This window comes from Paramisgurnus dabryanus, chromosome 14, assembly GCF_030506205.2.
Source record: "Paramisgurnus dabryanus chromosome 14, PD_genome_1.1, whole genome shotgun sequence".
Taxonomy (NCBI): Eukaryota; Metazoa; Chordata; class Actinopteri; order Cypriniformes; family Cobitidae; genus Paramisgurnus; species Paramisgurnus dabryanus.
Genome location: NC_133350.1, coordinates 6,267,033 through 6,285,755, shown reverse-complemented (window position 1 = coordinate 6,285,755; position 18,723 = coordinate 6,267,033). Strand labels below are relative to the sequence as shown.

The following is an 18,723-nucleotide window of genomic DNA, read 5'->3' as shown; positions in this document are numbered from 1 at the left end:
GTGTGTGTGTGTGTTTAAATATACATAATGTTTACACACATCACAAACTCATATATTATGCAAAAAAATACTTTTATTTTGTATGAGATTAATCTAGATTAATCTATGCCCAGCACTAATTTCTATATTGTAGTTGTGTCACCTTTTTTTAAAAGTTGTGTCAATATTTTTAAATTCCAAGTTTACATTTTTTACAGCGTACCAGGACCCTGGTTATCATATGGTCACAAATCTATGGTTAATTTTTGGTGACCATGCTTTAACTATATTAACATTTTTTGTATAAAAGGTTTTTGTTATTATATAATAATTGATTTGTTAATTTCTTTCACAACAGGAGTCTTTTAAAATCTGTTGAAGAGGAGCTGCAACAGAGGTACGATGATGTTGCTTTTTAGTGTCCTTCACTTTCGTATCTCTTATCTTTCTTTGACTTCCGCTCTCCCTTTCTCCTTCTCTTCCTTTCTCTTCTTATCTATCCATCTTTTTGCTGCTCTGTCAAACTCTACCGGTCTCTCTCTCTCTCTTCCTCCCTCCCTCTGTCTCTCTGCATAGCTGGTTTTTCATCTGATCAATATTTGATGTGACTTAACCTTGCCCTTTTGTGCTTGTCCGAGTGGAACCAAAAGCTGATTTGCTTGGCAATGGCTGTGTTTGGAGATCTGTGTTATTTTTGCCACAGTATTAGCTTTCCATTCCTCAGGGGGGAAATTAAGCACTTAGTCCCTTTTAAATGAAGTTTGCTTTAAACGCCACATGCATGTCCAGATTGGTCTCGGGGAACGTCATGTAATTAATTTGTCACACTTTGTTGTGAGTGTTCATCTTTAAGCTAATGTCACTAAAAGGTGTTTTTAAAGGGATGGTTTTTGATTTCACCCATGGGCACTCAAACAAAGTGTTGCTTTAAATTGTTAATCTGAATGAATGAGCACCACAACATTCTTCACCCTTATTAGGGGGCATGAGGCTCATTTGGAGGATGATGATGAGGGTGAAGATGATGATCATCATGATGATGAATTGCAACAGTAAGTTTGTATGATTTTACAGCCAGTTTCTTTCAGCGGCTATAGCATAAAACATTTCAGAAGCATGATGCTATGCCAACTTGCATGAGCATGGGCATGCAGGTTTTACTGATAGACACCACCAGAGTAATGTATAATGCAAGGGGTTGTTTAATTTTAGAAATAGTCACAGGTGTATAGTTGTTTTTAAGACATGCAAATTACATAATAAAATTATTAAGTACACTTAAAGGATTAGTCAATTTTCTTAAAAAATGAAATAAAATCCAGATTATTTACTCAACACCATGTCATCCAAAATGTTGATGTTTTTATTTGTTCAGTCGAGAAGAAATTATGTTTTTTGAGGAAAACATTGCAGGATTTTTTTCATTTTAATGGACTTTAATGGACACCAACACTTAACACTTAACTCAACACTTAACAGTTTTTTCAACAGAGTTTCAAAGGACTCTAAACGATTCCAAACGAGGCATAAGGGTCTTACCTAGCGAAATTACTGTCATTTTTGACAAGAAAAATACAAAAATATGCACTTTTAAATCACAACTTCTCGTCTATCTCCGGTTTTGTGATGCGCCAGCGTGACCTCACGTAATTGCGTACTGACGTAGAAGACATAGTAATTGCGTAGTGACGTAGAAGACATAGTGATTTTGTAGTGACGTAGAAAGGTCACGTGTTACATATATGAAACGCACATTTGCGGACCATTTCAAACAATAAACTGACACAAAGACATTAATTAGTATCATTAGACATACAACAACGTCGGAACGGTCCTTTTTCTCCACACTTGTAAACACTGGGGCGTAGTTTCGTATACGTCATCCGTGACCTCTTGATGTGATGACGTATTGTGTGAGGTTGCGCTGGCGCGTCACAGGACCGGAGGAAGATGAGAAGTTGTGGTTTAAAAGTGCATATTTTTTTATTTTTCTTGTCAAAAATGACAATCGTTTTCACTAGATAAGATGCTTATTCTTCGTTTAGAAGTCCATTAAAATGAGAAAAATCCTGAAATGTTTTCCTCAAAAAATATAATTTCTTCTCGACTGAACAAAGACAGACATTAACATTTGGATGACATGGTGGTGAGTAAATTATCTGGATTTTTTAAGAAAATGGACTAGTCCTTTAAAAATATTAGGTTTTATTTAAAATGTAAACAGATGATTTTATCACAGCTGGAATGCTGTATTGACCAATCAGCATCTAGGATGAAAACTATACATTATTTAAAACTTAAATATCATTACATTTCTTTAAAAAAATTCCTATTTTGACCTATACGTCAAAAAATTGGCGTTTAAACTCTTTTATAAACTCAATGCCTCTTTCTTTGGCAATGCTGTATTTAATGCAGCTACTAAATTTAGCCATAATTCCTCTGGTTCACATGCCTTTTGCATTAATTTTACACTCTTGGTTCTCTATCTCAGTGACAGTTTCGTATTCGTCTACGCTGAACCTGGTTTCCAAACTCCTATGTTTGCATTTGATTGCATGTTTGTATGCTGCATGTTTTCTGCTATTGTATCCCGGTTACTGATGTTCCTAAAGCGTTGTCAGATGAAACCAATCACAGAGGTCTATTAACATCCCGTTAATGTCCTCAAATGTTATTTATTAGTTGCATAATTTGTATAAATGATTACCAGTGTGACTTCTCTAATCGGATATCTGATTTGTCTCAGCAAGAAAAGCTCCACCATGAGGCCTACTTTTCCTCCTCCACTTCCCCCCAAGGTGGGTATCAATACAGGTTATATATTAAGACTTAACTGGGATCTAATAATGGATTATAAATGAATCTGTTGGTGATAATATATAATTTTATTGTGTTACTGTTTGATTTTAAATATAGATGATATAAACAACAATTATAGTATTTTTTTTTTAAATCATGTATCATCAAAGTAAAATACACATCCATTGACTGTACTGTAGCATTAGGCCAACTTTATCTGAACCAGGTCAAGCTTATTGGAAATCAGTGAACCGCCAGACTTTTTCTCACTTGTATCGGTAATCACGGTATCGATCCAAACCAAGCTGTTAGCATGATACTAATTTTGTTCTACCTCTTCCAGCCAAAGCCCACCCCCGGATCACATCAAAGCCCCTCTGCTGATCATGACGGCAACCAAGGCACTATTAAGCGCTGCCCTGGGACCGAGAGCCCGGCTCGATCTTCTGGCAACGTACCTCCCCGACCTCCACCTCCTCGACTGCCCGGACACAAGCTCAGCAGTTTAGGTAATGAGACTAATCAGGAAGAGCATTGCCTGTTGGAAGCCCAGAAGGATGCTGGGATATGTAGTCAGTTCGACGAGAGGCTACAGGTCTCGTTTGAAGACGAGGATGATGAGGAAGATCATTATGAGGAAGGAGACAGTAAGACAGGCATAGTGATTTAGAGTCATTACATGTTTCGTAGTAGTAGACACTTTCCTCCCAATAGTAGGAAAGTGTCCCTTTAGTCAGCCTGTAGTGAGATCACCTGTCATTCTTTCAATGGTGTCGACATGTCAAAATGTCACACCCACTTTTAGACATCATGAGTCACCCACTCCACCCATGTAATCTTTTCATTGTTCTCCTGTCATTGGTTGCAATGTCTTAGATTGATTTATTGCATAAGTCTGGTTTCTATTGAGTTATAATATATGTGTAATAGTACTATTAGTACTAGCAACGGTTAACTTACGGTTAACAGTATTGGTTGTGTACACTGTTAGAAAAAAGGTCAAAAATGTTCCCTAGGTGGTTCTGGGGTGGTACCCTTTCAAAAAAATACATCTTTGCTCCTAAAAGGGTTTATATTAGTACATCAGAGGTGCATATTTGTCCCAAATGTATACATATTTATACCTAAATGAAGTACATATTAGAACATTTTAAAAAGGTGAAAGCCTTTTTTGACTATTTTTCTGACAGTGTATATTCAAAACACATATAGGCACTGGTTGGTTGCCTGCTATGATTTCATTATTGAAAGAAAAATTTGAAACCCTGCTGTGAGCATTATTTATTTTTTACCCACAGGCAATGGTGTTGAACACTCATCGTCGACAGAGATACAGTCCACAATGCCCCCTGCTGTTCCTATACCAAAAGACAAGAAAGATTTACCGGTATGGCTTCTTTCCAGTGATTTTAAATAGGGATTGTTGTAACACCAATTAATCTTGGATGTAGAATATATGACACATATACCATGCATAACAGTTTTTAAGTGTGTTTTCTTTGTGTGACTGCAGTATGTATTTTAAAACTGGTTTACAAATACAGCTCTTGAAAATTCCAGCTAAAGAAAAAACTCAAAATGTGAGTCGCTTAAAGGCGGGGTGCACGATCTCTGAAAGCCAATGTTGACATTTGAAATCACCTTATAAAAAAATCGCCCCTACCCCAAAAGAATCTGGACCTTCTTTTGATAGACCCGCCCCACACATGCGCATCACAGGCAACAATGTCAGTTAGTAGACACGCCCCTTACTGCTGATTGGCTACAAGTGTGTTTTGGTACTCGGCCCGACTCTCTTTTCCAAAGCGTTTCTCAAAAATCGTGTTATTCCATTAAATATTAATTTTCAAACTCTTCATAAATACATGTTAAACATCAGTACTGTGTTGTTTAAACATTTGATCATGGTTTCTTTGCAATATTCAAAATGTCTGAAAACTTATTTTTTATTTTGACCATTTTGTAAAAACAATTATTTGGACATGTCAATTTACAGAATAAAACACAAACAATAATTTTACCTTAACTGTGAACCGATAAACAGTTTATTCTGGAAAACTGAAAATAATTTTGGACTGGTTTCTCTACTGGTGCCTTTTACCTGCACATGAATACAATCCCATTTTTTTTTTGAGAATTTTAATAAAATAGATTCCTTATTATTTTAGGAAAATTTATGATTTAGGTGTAACTCTTTCTTTGGTTTCCACACAGAAACCCATCAGCAATGGTCTGCCTCCAACTCCAAAGGTTCATGTAAGTTGACACATCAAAGTGTATTTGCTCTGTGCAGCACATAAACACATTTTTGGTGTTATGGTTGTTTTATTTGGTAAAATAATATTTGAACTGGAAGTGTCTGTAATATTGGTGTAAGTAATCTGTCTGCATCTAACGTGTTCATTCTATGTGGTCAGATGGGAGCATGTTTCTCTAAGGTCTTTAACGGATGTCCATTAAAAATACACTGTGCTACCTCCTGGATTAACCCTGACACGAGAGGTGAGCTTAGTTAGAATCTACTTATTATTATATATTCATTATAAGAACTGCTACATACAAGGTTCCCACGGGTCATGGAATTTTAAATGGTCCATTCCAGACAATATAATTTATTTAATTTTTGTCCAAGTCATGGAATTTCAGAGATTTTTGTTTGTCGCTTTAACTTTTCCATTTATCGAAATGTAATCCGTAAAGTTGTAACGTAAGGAATGCCGTTTCCACTGATTTCAAGTCAGCTGTTTATTGGCATTGTTTATTCATTTCAGGCATTTAAGCTAAATATTTTATAAACTCACCGTGTACACTCATTATCCAGGCTCACGGGTCATGGAAATTCAGCTTTTTAGTCAGTGAAAGTCAGGGAATATGACATTTGGCTAAGTGTGGGAACCCTGTACATAGTGCCTACTTTTAAAGGGATAGTTCACCTATGAAAATGCTGTCATCATTTGCTCACCCTTATGTTGCTCTAAACCTGAATGAGTTTTTTATTTTGTTGAACACAAAAGAAGATATTTGGATAGATGCTGGTAAGCACACACTTAAAAGTACCAATTGACTTCCGTGGTATTTGTTTTTCCTACTATGGAAGTCATATGGTAACTATCCGCTGTTTGCAAACATCATTTATCAAAATACCTTCATTTGTGTTCAACAGAATAAAGAAACTCATACAGGTTTATAGGGTCAATTTTTGTTTTTGGGCAAACTATCTCTTTAATCTTGTCAATAGGAACATGCTGATTCTGCGCCTGACACATCTGTTGTTGTTTTTTTTCTCTGTCCACAAATTTTAGACCAATATATTATATTTGGAGCAGAGGAGGGTATTTACACTTTAAACCTTAATGAGCTTCACGAGACATCTATGGAGCAGGTATGAAATTACATTACGTGTGTGTGTGTATATGTACAGTATTGGCTGAAAGTGATATCCAACTTTTGACATACATCTTTGCTCCCAGTTCAAATATTTTATTAACTCTTTCCCCGCCATTGACGAGATATCTCGTCAATTAAGAGAAAACGCTTCCCCGCCAATGACGAGATTTTCCGTCTTTCCGCAATACCGCTAATATCCACCAGGTGGCGCACTTCCGAACTTTTTAAAACCGGAAGTATTGCCCTATGGCAAGCTGCTGCATGTCCGTGTCTGTTTTAAAGATCGCTCTGAATGGGATCTCTATGAAAAGTCCATCACAAAAATGGAATTATCTCTGCTTTTTGCTCAAAATATGGTATTTTTGCAAAAACCTACCCATATTCAAAAGCTGATTGCAAAAGAACCACTAAAGGTAGGATGAAACGGTTTTTTTTTGTTTGAAAGCAGAGGGTCTGTTCTTTCATTTGGTATATTGTATGTTTATATATTTAAAGAAGAACATTTTCTGGAAGGCATTAAACTTTGGTGAAAATCATGAAAAACGCTGGCGCTGGCTGGCAACTTTTTTTAAAAACGCTGGCGGTGAAAGAGTTAAAGATACATTACAAAATTGTCTATGCATGTTGCATTGGTGTGTTTGGAGGAGTATTAAATGAAGCTCAATTGTGAGAGAAATTTAAGTAGACATGCACAAATTATGAAGACATAGCCAAGGACAATAACTACATAATATTACCAAAAAAGTGGATCAACAAATATTAATAACAGATGAAGATGTAGTCAATGTATGCTTTATAACCTGTGAATTATATTGAAACTAAACCCAGATTTTTTTAATACGCAGTGGTTTGCCTTTTTGCCAAATAATTTTTTTTTTAAATACCTTAAGTTTAGTATTTTGTCCATACACCTCATACAGTATTTTAATGGTTCAATATAACCTGAGATGGCATTAAAAGCAAATATTATGCAAATTACTTTTCACCACTACTGTATATACAGGGTTCCCACAGGTCATGGAATTTCTAGAAAAATCATGGAATTTTAAAAGTTTTTTCCAGATATTGAAAGTCAGGGAATTTTATATTTTTTTACCAAGTCATGGAATATCAGGGATTTTTGTTTGTTGCTTTTAATTTTAGTTTCCATTTATCAAAATGTTATCCACTTGTTAACTTGTGACGAAAGGAATACCATTTCCATCCATCAGTTCTCGAATTTAAGCTACATTTTTATAAATTTGAGTTGTACACTACATTATCTAGGCTCACGCCATCCCAGACATGGGGATCATGGAGATTCAGCTTTTTTGGCAGTGAAAATCAGAGAAAAGTCAGGTATTTTGATATTTGACTTCGAGTGGGAACCCTGTATATAACATTAAAGGATTTGTCAATTTTCTTAAAAAAATCCGGATAATTTACTCACCACCATGTCATCCAGAATGTTGATGTCTTTTTTTATTCGAGAAGAAAGTATATTTTTTGAGGAAAACATTCCAGAATTTTTCTCATTTTAATGGACTTTAATGGACCCCAACACTTAAAGGCGCTCTAAGCGAATAATGTGCGACGTCACTTCCTGTTGATGTTTGAACTGTTTTCAAACAGACAGAGCGTAGCTAACTCCTCCCCCTCCCCCTCCCTTCCGTGCTTTCATGAACGCGCCCAACCCCCACCCCCAAATCCTTCTTGTCGTTTATTGGCTGGAATACTTTGTTTTGTTTTGTGCTGGCTAGGTTTGGCCATTTGTTGATATTGCCGTTTGTGAAGCCTGGGCTGTCTACAGAGATCGCGTTTTTTTACAGTTTGATCAGCGGACAGGCAGCAAGCAGATAGTGAGGAGATGTTTCCGGTATGTAACAAAAAATGTTTTATGGTCTAAAACGCTTCAATTCGCTTAGAGCACCTTTAACTCAACACTTAACAGTTTCAAAGGACTCTAAACGATCCCAAACGAGGCATAAGTGTCTTATCTAGTGAAATAATTGTCATTTTTGGCAAAAATAGATAAATTTTCTTAACCCCTTTTCAACCACAACTTCTCGTCTTCCTCTGGTCCTGTGACGCACCAGTGCGACCTTACGTAATACGTCATCTCGTCAAGAGGTGACGGATGACATATGCTAGATAAGACCCCTATGCCTTTTTTGGGATCGTTTAGAGTCTTTTGAAACTGCAATTTGAAACTGCATTAAAACTATTAAGTGTTGGGGTCCATTAAAGTCCATTAAACTGAGAAAAATCCTGGAATGTTTTCCTCAAAAAACATAATTTCTTCTTGACTGAACAAAGAAAGACATCAACATTTTGGATGACATGGTGGTGAGTAAATTATTTGGATTTTCTGTAAGAAAATGGACTAATCCTTTAAGTAAAAATTGTTAACTCATCTTTGATGTAGGCTCAGTTACTGCCATGTCTTTCTGTAACCCAAGACTGATTCCATTATGTTGAGATTTGGGCTACTGTGATATATCCTACAGGCGTGCTAAAGTTTAAAATAAAATTGAAGCATTATGCAACCGTCCTTTTCTCTGTCTTTATATTATCTAAGTGTAACATGCTTCTTTTTGTCTCTTCTAAAGCTATTTTTGTTTCATTCGCAGCTTTTTCCCCGGAGATGTACTTGGCTGTATGTCATGAGCAACACCCTGCTATCAATAACTGGTGAGCTGTGCTTTGAAAACAGTAGGACAAGACATATTTAGCATTTACATCCAAGTTTGTGAGATTTTTATGTTTTATAATTGTTATATTTCTAGCACTGTATTTTGATTTTGGTTAAGCTTTACATTTGAATTTGTGACAATGTAATTCGTATATGATCAAGTATATCTTATCTTTCTCATTTAATAAGTTAACAATTATTGTCAAAGTGTCAAAAGTTGTGTGTGTTTTAATAGAGTAAAACATTGTGTTTCTTCAGGGAAAGCATCTCATTTGTACTCGCACAGTCTGGTGGGTTTGTTTGAGCATGCTCGACACATGCAGAAGCTCCCTGTTGCCATATCAACACATAGACTGCCTGATAAAATAATCCCCAGGTAAATGTCTAAGACGGTCTTGGTTTGTTTGAATGGCCATGAGCTTATGAGACCCCTACCAATGTCCCATTAGGGAAGTCGTGACACTTGGTGGCTATGTTTGCAGCTATTTTAGACAGGCAAGACTGAGGTCCTCTCTACTTAAATGGGAAAATAAAGTAATTATCGATTAATGATTGGTTCTTTTTACTGGAAGCCGGGACTTCCATGACTAGATTGAGCCCTATAATTGTTATTTTTAATATCTATTATAATTGCCTGTGCGTATGCTGTTTATTGGTCTGTTATCATACAGTGGTTTGAAATTCCCTTTAGGAAATTCTCTGTGTCCAATAAGATCCCTGAAACCAGAGGGTGTCAGAAGTGCTGTGTAGGTGAGTGCTTCCTATATCGACCCCTAATTGCTTCGGTTTCTGAATTGTTTTTTTTTTAAACACCTGACTCCTATATTTACTCCTCTTAGTAAGGAATCCATATACGGGTCACAAGTACCTGTGTGGTGCCTTCCAGTGCAGTATCGTCCTTTTTGAGTGGGTGGAGCCTATGCAGAAATTCATGTTGGTCAAGGTATGTTCAGTAGAAAATGTCCCATCATGCTTTTGTGTATTTACACAAATACACAAAATCTAGGATGTACACCACACTGTTACTTATTAATTAATGTTTCTTTTAGACTGAAATTGCTGATGTTACATTTAAAGACTATGAGGAATGAAATAGCTTGACTTAGCATTCATTCATTATGCGTTTTCGCACACACACTGTTCCACATGATGCACTTAGTCATTGTATTTTACTTCCTCTGCAGAATATAGACTTTCCCCTGCCGTGTCCGCTGGAGATATTTGAAATGCTGGTGGTTCCAGAGCATCAGTATCCTCTTATCTGCATAGCCGTGAGCAAAGGGACAGAGCTGCACCAGGTGGTCCGGTTTGAGACCCTCAATCCAAACTCCACATCCAGCTGGTTTACTAATTCTGGTGGGTGCTATAAACCAGAACATTGTCACTGGTAACAATGCTTTGGTTTATTACATTTTTTTGACTTGTATTGTTGTGGTTTCAGATACACCTCAGAGTTGTGTAATTCATGTGACACAGCTGGAGAGAGATACAATTTTGGTTTGCCTAGACAGTAAGTATTGAAATTAACGCTAATGTTTTGCTCAGCAAAATCATTTTTTTAAATAACAGGGGTTTATTTTCTTCTCTACAGGATGCATTAAGATAGTCAATTTACAAGGCCGGTTAAAGTCCAGTCGAAAACTATCTGCAGAATTGACTTTCAACTTCCAGATTGAATCAATAGGTAAGAGAACCTTGTACATTAAAAATAACCTGAAGTAAATGGCTATTGCATTTATCAGTAAGCTTGTACTGTAAATATTTGGGCAAAGTGTTGTGACTGGACAATATTTACAATAATTATTTGTGCATCTATCCTATTTAGTTTGCCTACAAGACAGTGTGTTGGCCTTCTGGAGACATGGTATGCAAGGACGCAGTTTTAAATCCAATGAGGCAAGTTCAGCACGTAAACTGTTGACTGGGACTGTATAGCATTGTGATACATACAGTACTGGTTTAATTACATAATTTTGTCATCTTATTTTAGATAACACAGGAGATTTCTGACAACTCAAGAATATTTAGGCTTCTGGGTTCAGACAGGTAAGAAGCAAAAAAGTAACAAAATAGTTATGAATAGTAAATGTTACTGTAACATTGTTTATGATGCACTTAATGGTGATGTCGATCCATGTTATTTAACTCTTTCCCCGCCAGTGTTTTAAAAAAAAAAAAGTTGCCAGCCAGCACCAGCATTTTTCATGATTTTCACCAAAGTTTAATGCCTTCCAGAAAATGTTCTTCTTTAAATATATAAACATACAATATATCAAAGGAAACAACAGACCCTCTGCTTTCAAACTAAAAAGTTTTATCCTACCTTCATCAGTTCTCTTTTTATCACCTCACAAATAAATGGGTAGGTTTCTTCAAAAACACAACATTTTGAGCAAAAATCTGAAATAATTCAATTTTTGTGAAGGACTTTTGTTTGAGATCAGATTCAGAGCAATCCTTAAAGGAGTAGTCCACTTTATAGATGAGGCCCATTGACTTACCATAGTATTTTTTTTCCTACTATAAAAAGTCAATAGACCCCATCTTTAAAGTGGACTACTCCTTTAAAACATACACGAAGTTCTTTTACGTGAGGCGTTACTTCCGGGTTGTATAAGTTGCGGAAGTGCGCCACATAGGGGATAATAGCGGTATTGCGGAAAGCCGGAAATTCTCGTCATTTGCAATGGGTTTCTCGTAATTGGGGAGTTAACTCGTCAATGGCAAGGAAAAAGTTAAAGGGACAGTTCACCCCCCAAAAAATTTGACTGACCCTTAACCCTTTTCCCACCATTGACAAGTTAACTCGTCAATTAAAAGGTAACACTTACCTGCCAATTACGAGTTTTTATGGCAATCCATATTTCCGCTATTATCCACCAGGTGGCGCTCTTACCCAACTTATGAAACACTGAAGCATCCAATAAGGACAAACAGTAAAAAGTCCATTTATTTTTTGATCATCGCTATAAATCTGATCTTTAATAAAAGTCCTTAACAAAAATGCAATTATTTCAGCTTTTTGCTTAAAGGTCTTTTTGAAGAAACCTACCCATATTTGATAAAATGAGAAGAAAAGAAGATATGATGATTTTTTTTTTTTTGAAAGCAGAGGGTCTGGAAGGCATTCAACTTTTGTGAAAATCATAAAAAATGCTTTCAACTCTTTAACTCACTACCCGCCAGCCATTTGTTTAAAAAGTTGCCCACCAGCATTTTTTGTGATTTTCACAAAAGTTTTTACAAAATGCCTTCCAGGAAAATTTTCATCTAAAAATATATAAACATACAAATATATAAAATGAAAGAACAGACCCTGTGCTTTAAAAATAAACAGTAAACAAACAAACAAAACTGGGAAAAAACGTTTCATCTTATCTATACTTTTTTTCTCTCCTTATTAACTCTTAAATATGGGTATTTTTCTTTAAAAAAAAAAATTTTTTTACCAAAAAGCTGAAATAATACCTTCTTGTGAAGGAATTTTGTTAGAGATCAGATTCAGAACGATTATCGAAACATGCATAGTTTAAAATCAGTAAATAACGTTTTGGCTTCAGTTTTTTCATAAATTGGTTAAGTGGATAATAATGGTATTGCAGATTAACATAAAAATTATTTTTTTTTCAAATGTTTTTTACTAATTGACCAGATAACTCGTCAATGGCGGGAAAAGGGTTAAAACGTTTGCAGGGAAAGAGTTAAGTTGTCCCAAACCTGTAAAAATTGCTGTTCTGCTGAACACAAATATATTTAGATTTTTTTTGTAGCAAAGCAAATCTGGGGCACCATTGTCTTCCATAGTTGTAAAAATAATATTATGGAAACCAATGGTGGCCAAATCTTCACATTTTTCAAAATATCTTTCTTTGTGTTCAGTAGAACAAAGAGGTGAACTATCACTTTAATGCAAGGTATATGTGTGAGACGGACGTTACATTGACATCAGGTCAGAGGTGTATCATTTGTTTTTATGTTACTTCTTATAGAGTGGTGGTTTTGGAGAGTCGGCCAACAGACAATCCCACAGCAGACAGCAATCTCTACATCCTCGCAGGCCATGAAAACAGCTACTGAATGTGATGCATCTTGGAATATAAACACTACATGCCAAAATTCAACAACAACAACAACAACAACTGTCTGTCAATTTTGCAGTTGTAGGACAACTGAGGTGTGGACACTCGAATGGCTATACAAAATTAGCGGAGGAGATTCAATTCTAACCTAGAGAACAGACGGGTGGTGACCATGTGTTTTACTACAGTATGCACTTTCATACGGAACTGTTTTAGATGCCTAACGCTCGGCTTCTTGCAGTTCTTTTAATGGGTTTAATTTATTTGACCTAAAACACGCACATACAATACATGCTCATTTGGTTTTAAATCTAATCAAGGTTTTTGTTTATTTTTAGCCACTACATTCAATTGACGCTAACCACACAAGTGCTTTAAGACGTGTATTTAATTAATGTACATACAGACATAGTATTGTTGTACGCTTTGTATTGGTTGTGTAGATATCAGTATATATACGTTGTACAGGTTCATGACAGCATTAGCTGTTGTAATGAGAACTGTAAGATAAACTATGAGAGAATGGGTACTACTTTAAATGACCTCTAGGGCCAGATCATTTGTTTTCGCTTTATGCAATGGTTTAGGAATCACAAAGCTGAAGTGCCCGTCTTTTAAAGACTTGTCTTTTTAACGTTGTTTTATTTTGTTTGTTTTTTACACAACATAATCTTTTTATATAAAGCCAAATGCTGTTTTTATTAAGCAACTTTTAATTCATTGGCCCTCATAATTGTTTTTAACTCTGTGGTATGCACTCGCCTAAAATTTGCACAATGTTAGTAAAATGTTTATGTGTATGTTTAAATCCATGCAAATAATTACAGATTTTTCACGTGCATTTTCTGTAAATGTGCATACAATATAACTCTAATAAGCAATAAATCATTAAGGTGTTTTTGAATAAATCGGACTGAATGGAAATCCACTACTAGACTGTCATGTAGTTGACATCAGTGTCTGCATCCAGTTGTGTTTGTTTGTGTTATGAGTGCTGTGGACACAATTTATAGGACTTTGGGAATATTGAATTAATGTTAACATTTAGCAACATGGCATTACATCCATGTTTCAGAGCAGTTTTTAAGTGTAAAGAAATTCCATTGCAAGAAAAAAATACTCGAGTCCTATTGTTTATTTGGGATTGAAAGTTAACACGTTTATTAAGTGTATTTTCTTTAGCTGTCATGTTGTGTACATATTGTAAAATAAAAATCACTTGGTTTTTACATACAAATCTGTCATTATTAATGTGTTTCAATAATTATGATATTATTATTATTAATAATAATACAAATATACCTTTCTCTGTTATTAAATATATATTAATATATTCATTTTGTAACACCAAATAATATCATGCATGTTTGGCAATTAAAGTAATATTTTTTGTTATTACTAGAGGTACTGAATGTACATAGAAATCTTAAAGTAAATAAATTAAGAAAATGCATTACACCGTGAAACGACAGCAGATCAGTTATAGATATTGGGACAGGACAAATATCTCTAGATTTTTTAGAGGGATTTAATCTTTAGATGGCTAGCAGAAGCTGCCAGTGGCAGGGATTACGATAAATGTAGTATTTTTAAAGCGATTTGCTGTGTATTTTATTAATTTAGTGTAAATAATTAATTCACGTGACCAGTCAGCCATCTCCTTTTCAACAAAGGTGAAGGAACCCTCACACACAGACGAGAACTTTTATTTTGAAATATTTCAGCGCAGTGAAAGCTTTTCGCAAGGCTTCACGCTGTCAGACATGGCCGCTTCCAGTGTTTTTAAAGCAGGTCTTTTCAATCACAAAGTTGCGGTCGTTACTGGTGGAGGAACTGGAATAGGAAAAGCGATTACCTCTGAGCTCCTGCAGTTAGGTATGAATTTACAGAGACTTTTGAAGTTGTCTTTCATTCTGGACTGACTCTCTTAAGTTAACAGAGTCCTCACAATGAACTTTAGTCCAGATATTGAGCAACAAAGGAGTTACTGTTAAATTTCTTTTTAATCACTATTTCAAACACTTTATTTGTCACTCACCTTTTTAACTGTAGGTTTTATTTACTGGTGTATTTTGTATAATGTGTACATCTATTGTTAATGCATGTTTGAAATGAATGTCCTTCCCCATTAATATACAGATTATTGTTTCTCACATATGTTATAGGATGCAGTGTGGTCATCTCATCCAGAAAGGTTGAGCGTCTAACATCAGCAGCTGAAGAGCTTACACAAAAAATCCCTCCATCCAGTCCAGCTAAAGTGACACCTATACAGTGCAACATCAGAAATGAAGAAGAGGTGACAGCAAAAAAAAGCAGTCCATGACAAATTTGGCATAAAAATATTATCTTTTATCTATGTTGGCTTTTAGCAGTTACATTAATTTCTGTATTTATGCTTTTTGCATGCCACACGTTGCCATAACGTAACTTGCCACTAGTGATGGGAGAAACGAAGCTTTTCGAAATTTTGAATCAATTGAACCAATTGCTTTGAAAATAGATTACGGTTTTCGAAGCAAATCGAAACACCACACACGCTGGTGAAATCTTCTGGTCAAAAAGTGTAAAAGCAGACCTGTCCAAACATTTTACACTTTTTTTTTACAAAATAATAGCAAGACTTTTTAAAAATATGTTAAAAAAATTATTTAACTGAATTAGGCCGTAATTAAAAGTGTAATCTTTAGTTTTATTTAGGGCAAACAAATCATTAAAACTCCCATTTTAATTACGCAAATTTTTGTCATTAAGTCTGTCTATAAACAAAAAGTAGACAAAATGGTAGTGTTATTTGTCAGAAGGATGAATGTTTTTATGAACTTAATAATAAGCATAATAAAACTGACCCGAGTTCCCCTAACCATATTAGACAGTGGTCGTTTGTGTTCAACTCCCCACTAGTGGTGAATCATCGGATTGTTGGAACGTTTCGAAACAGTTATGACGTAATGAAGCCTTGTTTGCCAAAATCATGTGACTTGGTCAGTTTGAAGCACGCTCCGAACCAATGATTCAAAACAAAAGATTTAAAAAAAATTTGAAGCCTTATGAAGCAGTGCTTCGAAAGCGACCATAACATAACTTGCAACACCCTACCATAATGTAACTTGCCACACGTTGCCATAACGTAACTTGCCACACATTGCCATGGCGTAACTTGCCACACGTTGCCATGGCGTAACTTGCAACATGTTGCCATGGCATAACTTGCCACACGTTGTCGTAGCGTAACTTGCCACATGTTGCCATAACATAACTTGCCTTACATTGCCATGGTGTAACCTGCCACCCGTTGCCGTAGCGTAACTTGCCACACGTCGCCAAAGCGTAACTTGCCACCCGTTGCCAGCGTAACTTGCCACCGTTGCCATAATGTAACTTGCCACTTGTTGCCATGGCATAACTTGCCACCCGTTGCCATAGCGTAACTTGCCACCGTTGCCATAACGTAACTTGACACTCGTTGCCATGGCATAACTTGCCACCCGTTGCCATAGCGTAACTTGCCACACGTTGCCAAAATGTAACATGCCAAACGTTGCCATAGTGTAACATGCCATACATTGTCACAAAATAACATACCAAACATTGCCATGACTTATAAAAACGTTACAAACGTGTTTATGTAAACCAACATGCACATGATTTACTTTTGTTTTATGTCTCATTTATGACAGGTGAAGAACCTGATGGCCTCCACTCTAAAGCTTCATGGGAGGATTGACTTTTTGGTGAATAATGGAGGTGGACAGTTTTCCAGTCCAGTGAACATTATGAGTGCTAAAGGCTGGAAGGCTGTGATTGACACCAACCTCACCGGAACGTTCTTATGCTGCAAAGAAGGTTCGACATAAATGGCATGTAGGCAACAAGACACACCTAGTTGCAAGTATGCGCCAGGTTATAGATGTCTAAATGTCACTGTTTACTTTGATTCTATGTTTACTTTAGGCAACAAGCAGATTTATAACAAGAAAGGATTACATTCATATTCTGCAAAGTTCACCTGAATCGCCAAATTAAAAATGATTATATCACTGCTTACTTTTGATTTTCAGCATACAACACATGGATGAAGGATAATGGAGGTGCAATTGTTAACATTATTGCCGACATGTGGAAAGGCTTTCCTGGAATGGCGTGAGTCAATACATTTATGAATCAATTATTTGAAAATTGTTAACATGGAAAAGTATTTTGTAGCATATGTTTATTAAGCATGTAGTTGTTTCATTAACAAACATTGCTTCACTATGTATATGTATTCTAATCTCAAAAATAAATTGCTGTTATAAACTGAAATTACTCCAGCAATTTAACACTGTTGTGATTAACTTCTGGGTTGTTTTATGATAATGACACCTGCAGGCACACAGGAGCCGCAAGGGCAGCTGTAGATAACCTGACCAAGAGTCTGGCTATTGAGTGGGCCGCCAGTGGGGTCCGGATCAACTCTGTGGCGCCGGTTAGTCGCACTTAAAAAACAGTTTAAAGTACTGACTGATAACCTTTTAATTACTGACTCTACACACAAGAGCTTGATTTTTTTTCAATTCAGGGAACTATCATCTCCAAAACTGCAATGGAAAACTACAAAGAATTTGGTCCTGCTTTATTTAAGATGTCAGTGGCTATCAGTCCTGCTAAAAGACTTGGTGTTCCTGAAGAGGTAAACTTTAAAACCACTATTAATACCAGACCCCTGTGTCTTTTCACACAACTTACAGCTATCACAGAAACACAAATATGCACATACAATAACTTACAGCAGAAATGCACATAAACATTTAAGTCCTTAATGTTTTAAATACACCAGGACGTGGCAGCTGTTTTAAAGTCTGTGTGAATCCTGCATTGTATCCTGGAAGAGTTCCTTATCTAAAGTACAAAAGATTTAGCTGACGCAGTAATAAACTAGTACTTGTAAGTTTTCCTTTTAGGATTGTAGCAGGAATTGTTGTGTATGTACTCTGCTGTTTTACATACTGTACTCATGTTTGAGTATATTGGGTATATTATTAACTCTCTGGTCTAACTTTATTTATTTAATGTCAATCATTACCATCAGATATCTCCTGCCGTATGTTTCTTACTATCACCAGCTGCCTCCTTTATTAATGGAGCAACCCTGAAGGTTGATGCCGGGCAAAGCCTGTACAATACTTTATGGGAAATCCCAGGTACGACCGACCTGTACCCTTGAACTTTTGTGTAGTTTCCAAAAATGTTAAAAGTCCCTAAAACACTTGGTGTATTTTATTATAATAATTTTGTAAGAATGTAACAGTTTCTCTTTCTATTTGTCTCTCTTTCATCAGACCACAATGCTTGGCCACAGGCACCAGAGGGAGAAAATTCAGAAGTGTTAAGGGAAATTATGAACAAGACCAAATCTAAACTGTGAATCATACATGGCTGTATGACGGCTCTTTTATCTGTGTGGGTGGACCACAAATATTTGGATGTTTTGAATTACAACACTTGACTGTGGCATAAAGAATGCTCACTAAATTTCATCATCACCATGATTTAACTCTACTATTTCTTTAATTTAATATACATGTAAATATGTAATATTATATACATGTAGTAATATTGTGCATAATGACAAATGTAACACAGATTGTACTTTAAAGATTTATAAAAAAAATAGTTATAAACCATCACAAAAATAAAATATTTTTTGTTTTGTTTTCATCGTTTTGCATTAGTTTGCTTGTTGACTTGACAATAAAGTATTGTAGGCAAGTCTGTTGTACATTGATTTTACTTTAATGGTAAGGAAGTGATGAATAAGTATAC

At 35.8% G+C, this 18,723-nt stretch overlaps 2 protein-coding genes across 8 annotated transcripts in view; both read left to right on the top strand.

The window, feature by feature from the left end:
• Positions 1 to 14,145, top strand: part of map4k3a (mitogen-activated protein kinase kinase kinase kinase 3a) — an 82,283-nt gene extending 68,138 nt beyond the window's left edge. For 4 of the 7 annotated variants that reach the window (XM_065241096.2, XM_065241097.2, XM_065241093.2 and 1 more), the window contains 18 exons: positions 338 to 376; positions 960 to 1,031; positions 2,729 to 2,780; positions 3,125 to 3,290; positions 4,080 to 4,168; positions 4,996 to 5,037; positions 5,199 to 5,283; positions 6,084 to 6,163; positions 8,778 to 8,838; positions 9,098 to 9,215; positions 9,531 to 9,589; positions 9,679 to 9,782; positions 10,024 to 10,195; positions 10,281 to 10,349; positions 10,431 to 10,523; positions 10,665 to 10,735; positions 10,830 to 10,885; positions 12,829 to 14,145. In XM_065241096.2, coding sequence (XP_065097168.1) covers positions 338 to 376; positions 960 to 1,031; positions 2,729 to 2,780; positions 3,125 to 3,290; positions 4,080 to 4,168; positions 4,996 to 5,037; positions 5,199 to 5,283; positions 6,084 to 6,163; positions 8,778 to 8,838; positions 9,098 to 9,215; positions 9,531 to 9,589; positions 9,679 to 9,782; positions 10,024 to 10,195; positions 10,281 to 10,349; positions 10,431 to 10,523; positions 10,665 to 10,735; positions 10,830 to 10,885; positions 12,829 to 12,916 — 1,516 coding nt within the window. In that variant the 3' untranslated portion in view covers positions 12,917 to 14,145. Of the gene's footprint in view, positions 1 to 337; positions 377 to 959; positions 1,032 to 2,728; positions 2,781 to 3,124; positions 3,429 to 4,079; positions 4,169 to 4,995; positions 5,038 to 5,198; positions 5,284 to 6,083; positions 6,164 to 8,777; positions 8,839 to 9,097; positions 9,216 to 9,530; positions 9,590 to 9,678; positions 9,783 to 10,023; positions 10,196 to 10,280; positions 10,350 to 10,430; positions 10,524 to 10,664; positions 10,736 to 10,829; positions 10,886 to 12,828 lie in introns of all 7 variants that reach the window. The other 3 variants (XM_065241095.2, XM_065241094.2, XM_073811803.1) reach the window with 2 other exon arrangements.
• A 478-nt stretch (positions 14,146 to 14,623) lies between these two features.
• pecr (peroxisomal trans-2-enoyl-CoA reductase) lies at positions 14,624 to 18,669 on the top strand. The gene is made up of 8 exons (XM_065241098.2): positions 14,624 to 14,793; positions 15,084 to 15,217; positions 16,599 to 16,764; positions 16,980 to 17,061; positions 17,290 to 17,386; positions 17,480 to 17,590; positions 17,990 to 18,101; positions 18,240 to 18,669. The coding sequence occupies exons 1-8, from the start codon at positions 14,682 to 14,684 to the stop codon at positions 18,323 to 18,325; spliced, it is 900 nt and encodes a 299-aa protein (XP_065097170.1). The 5' UTR covers positions 14,624 to 14,681; the 3' UTR covers positions 18,326 to 18,669.
• The last annotated feature ends 54 nt before the right edge of the window (positions 18,670 to 18,723 follow it).

Excerpts from the sequence above, each read along its gene's own strand:
- pecr (XM_065241098.2), top strand. The coding sequence starts at position 14,682 with ATGGCCGCTTCCAGTGTTTTTAAAGCAGGTCTTTTCAATCACAAAGTT. Across the intron at positions 14,794-15,083 it reads CTCTGAGCTCCTGCAGTTAG|GATGCAGTGTGGTCATCTCA; the intron begins GTATGAATTTAC and ends CATATGTTATAG. Across the intron at positions 17,062-17,289 it reads AAAGGCTTTCCTGGAATGGC|GCACACAGGAGCCGCAAGGG; the intron begins GTGAGTCAATAC and ends TGACACCTGCAG.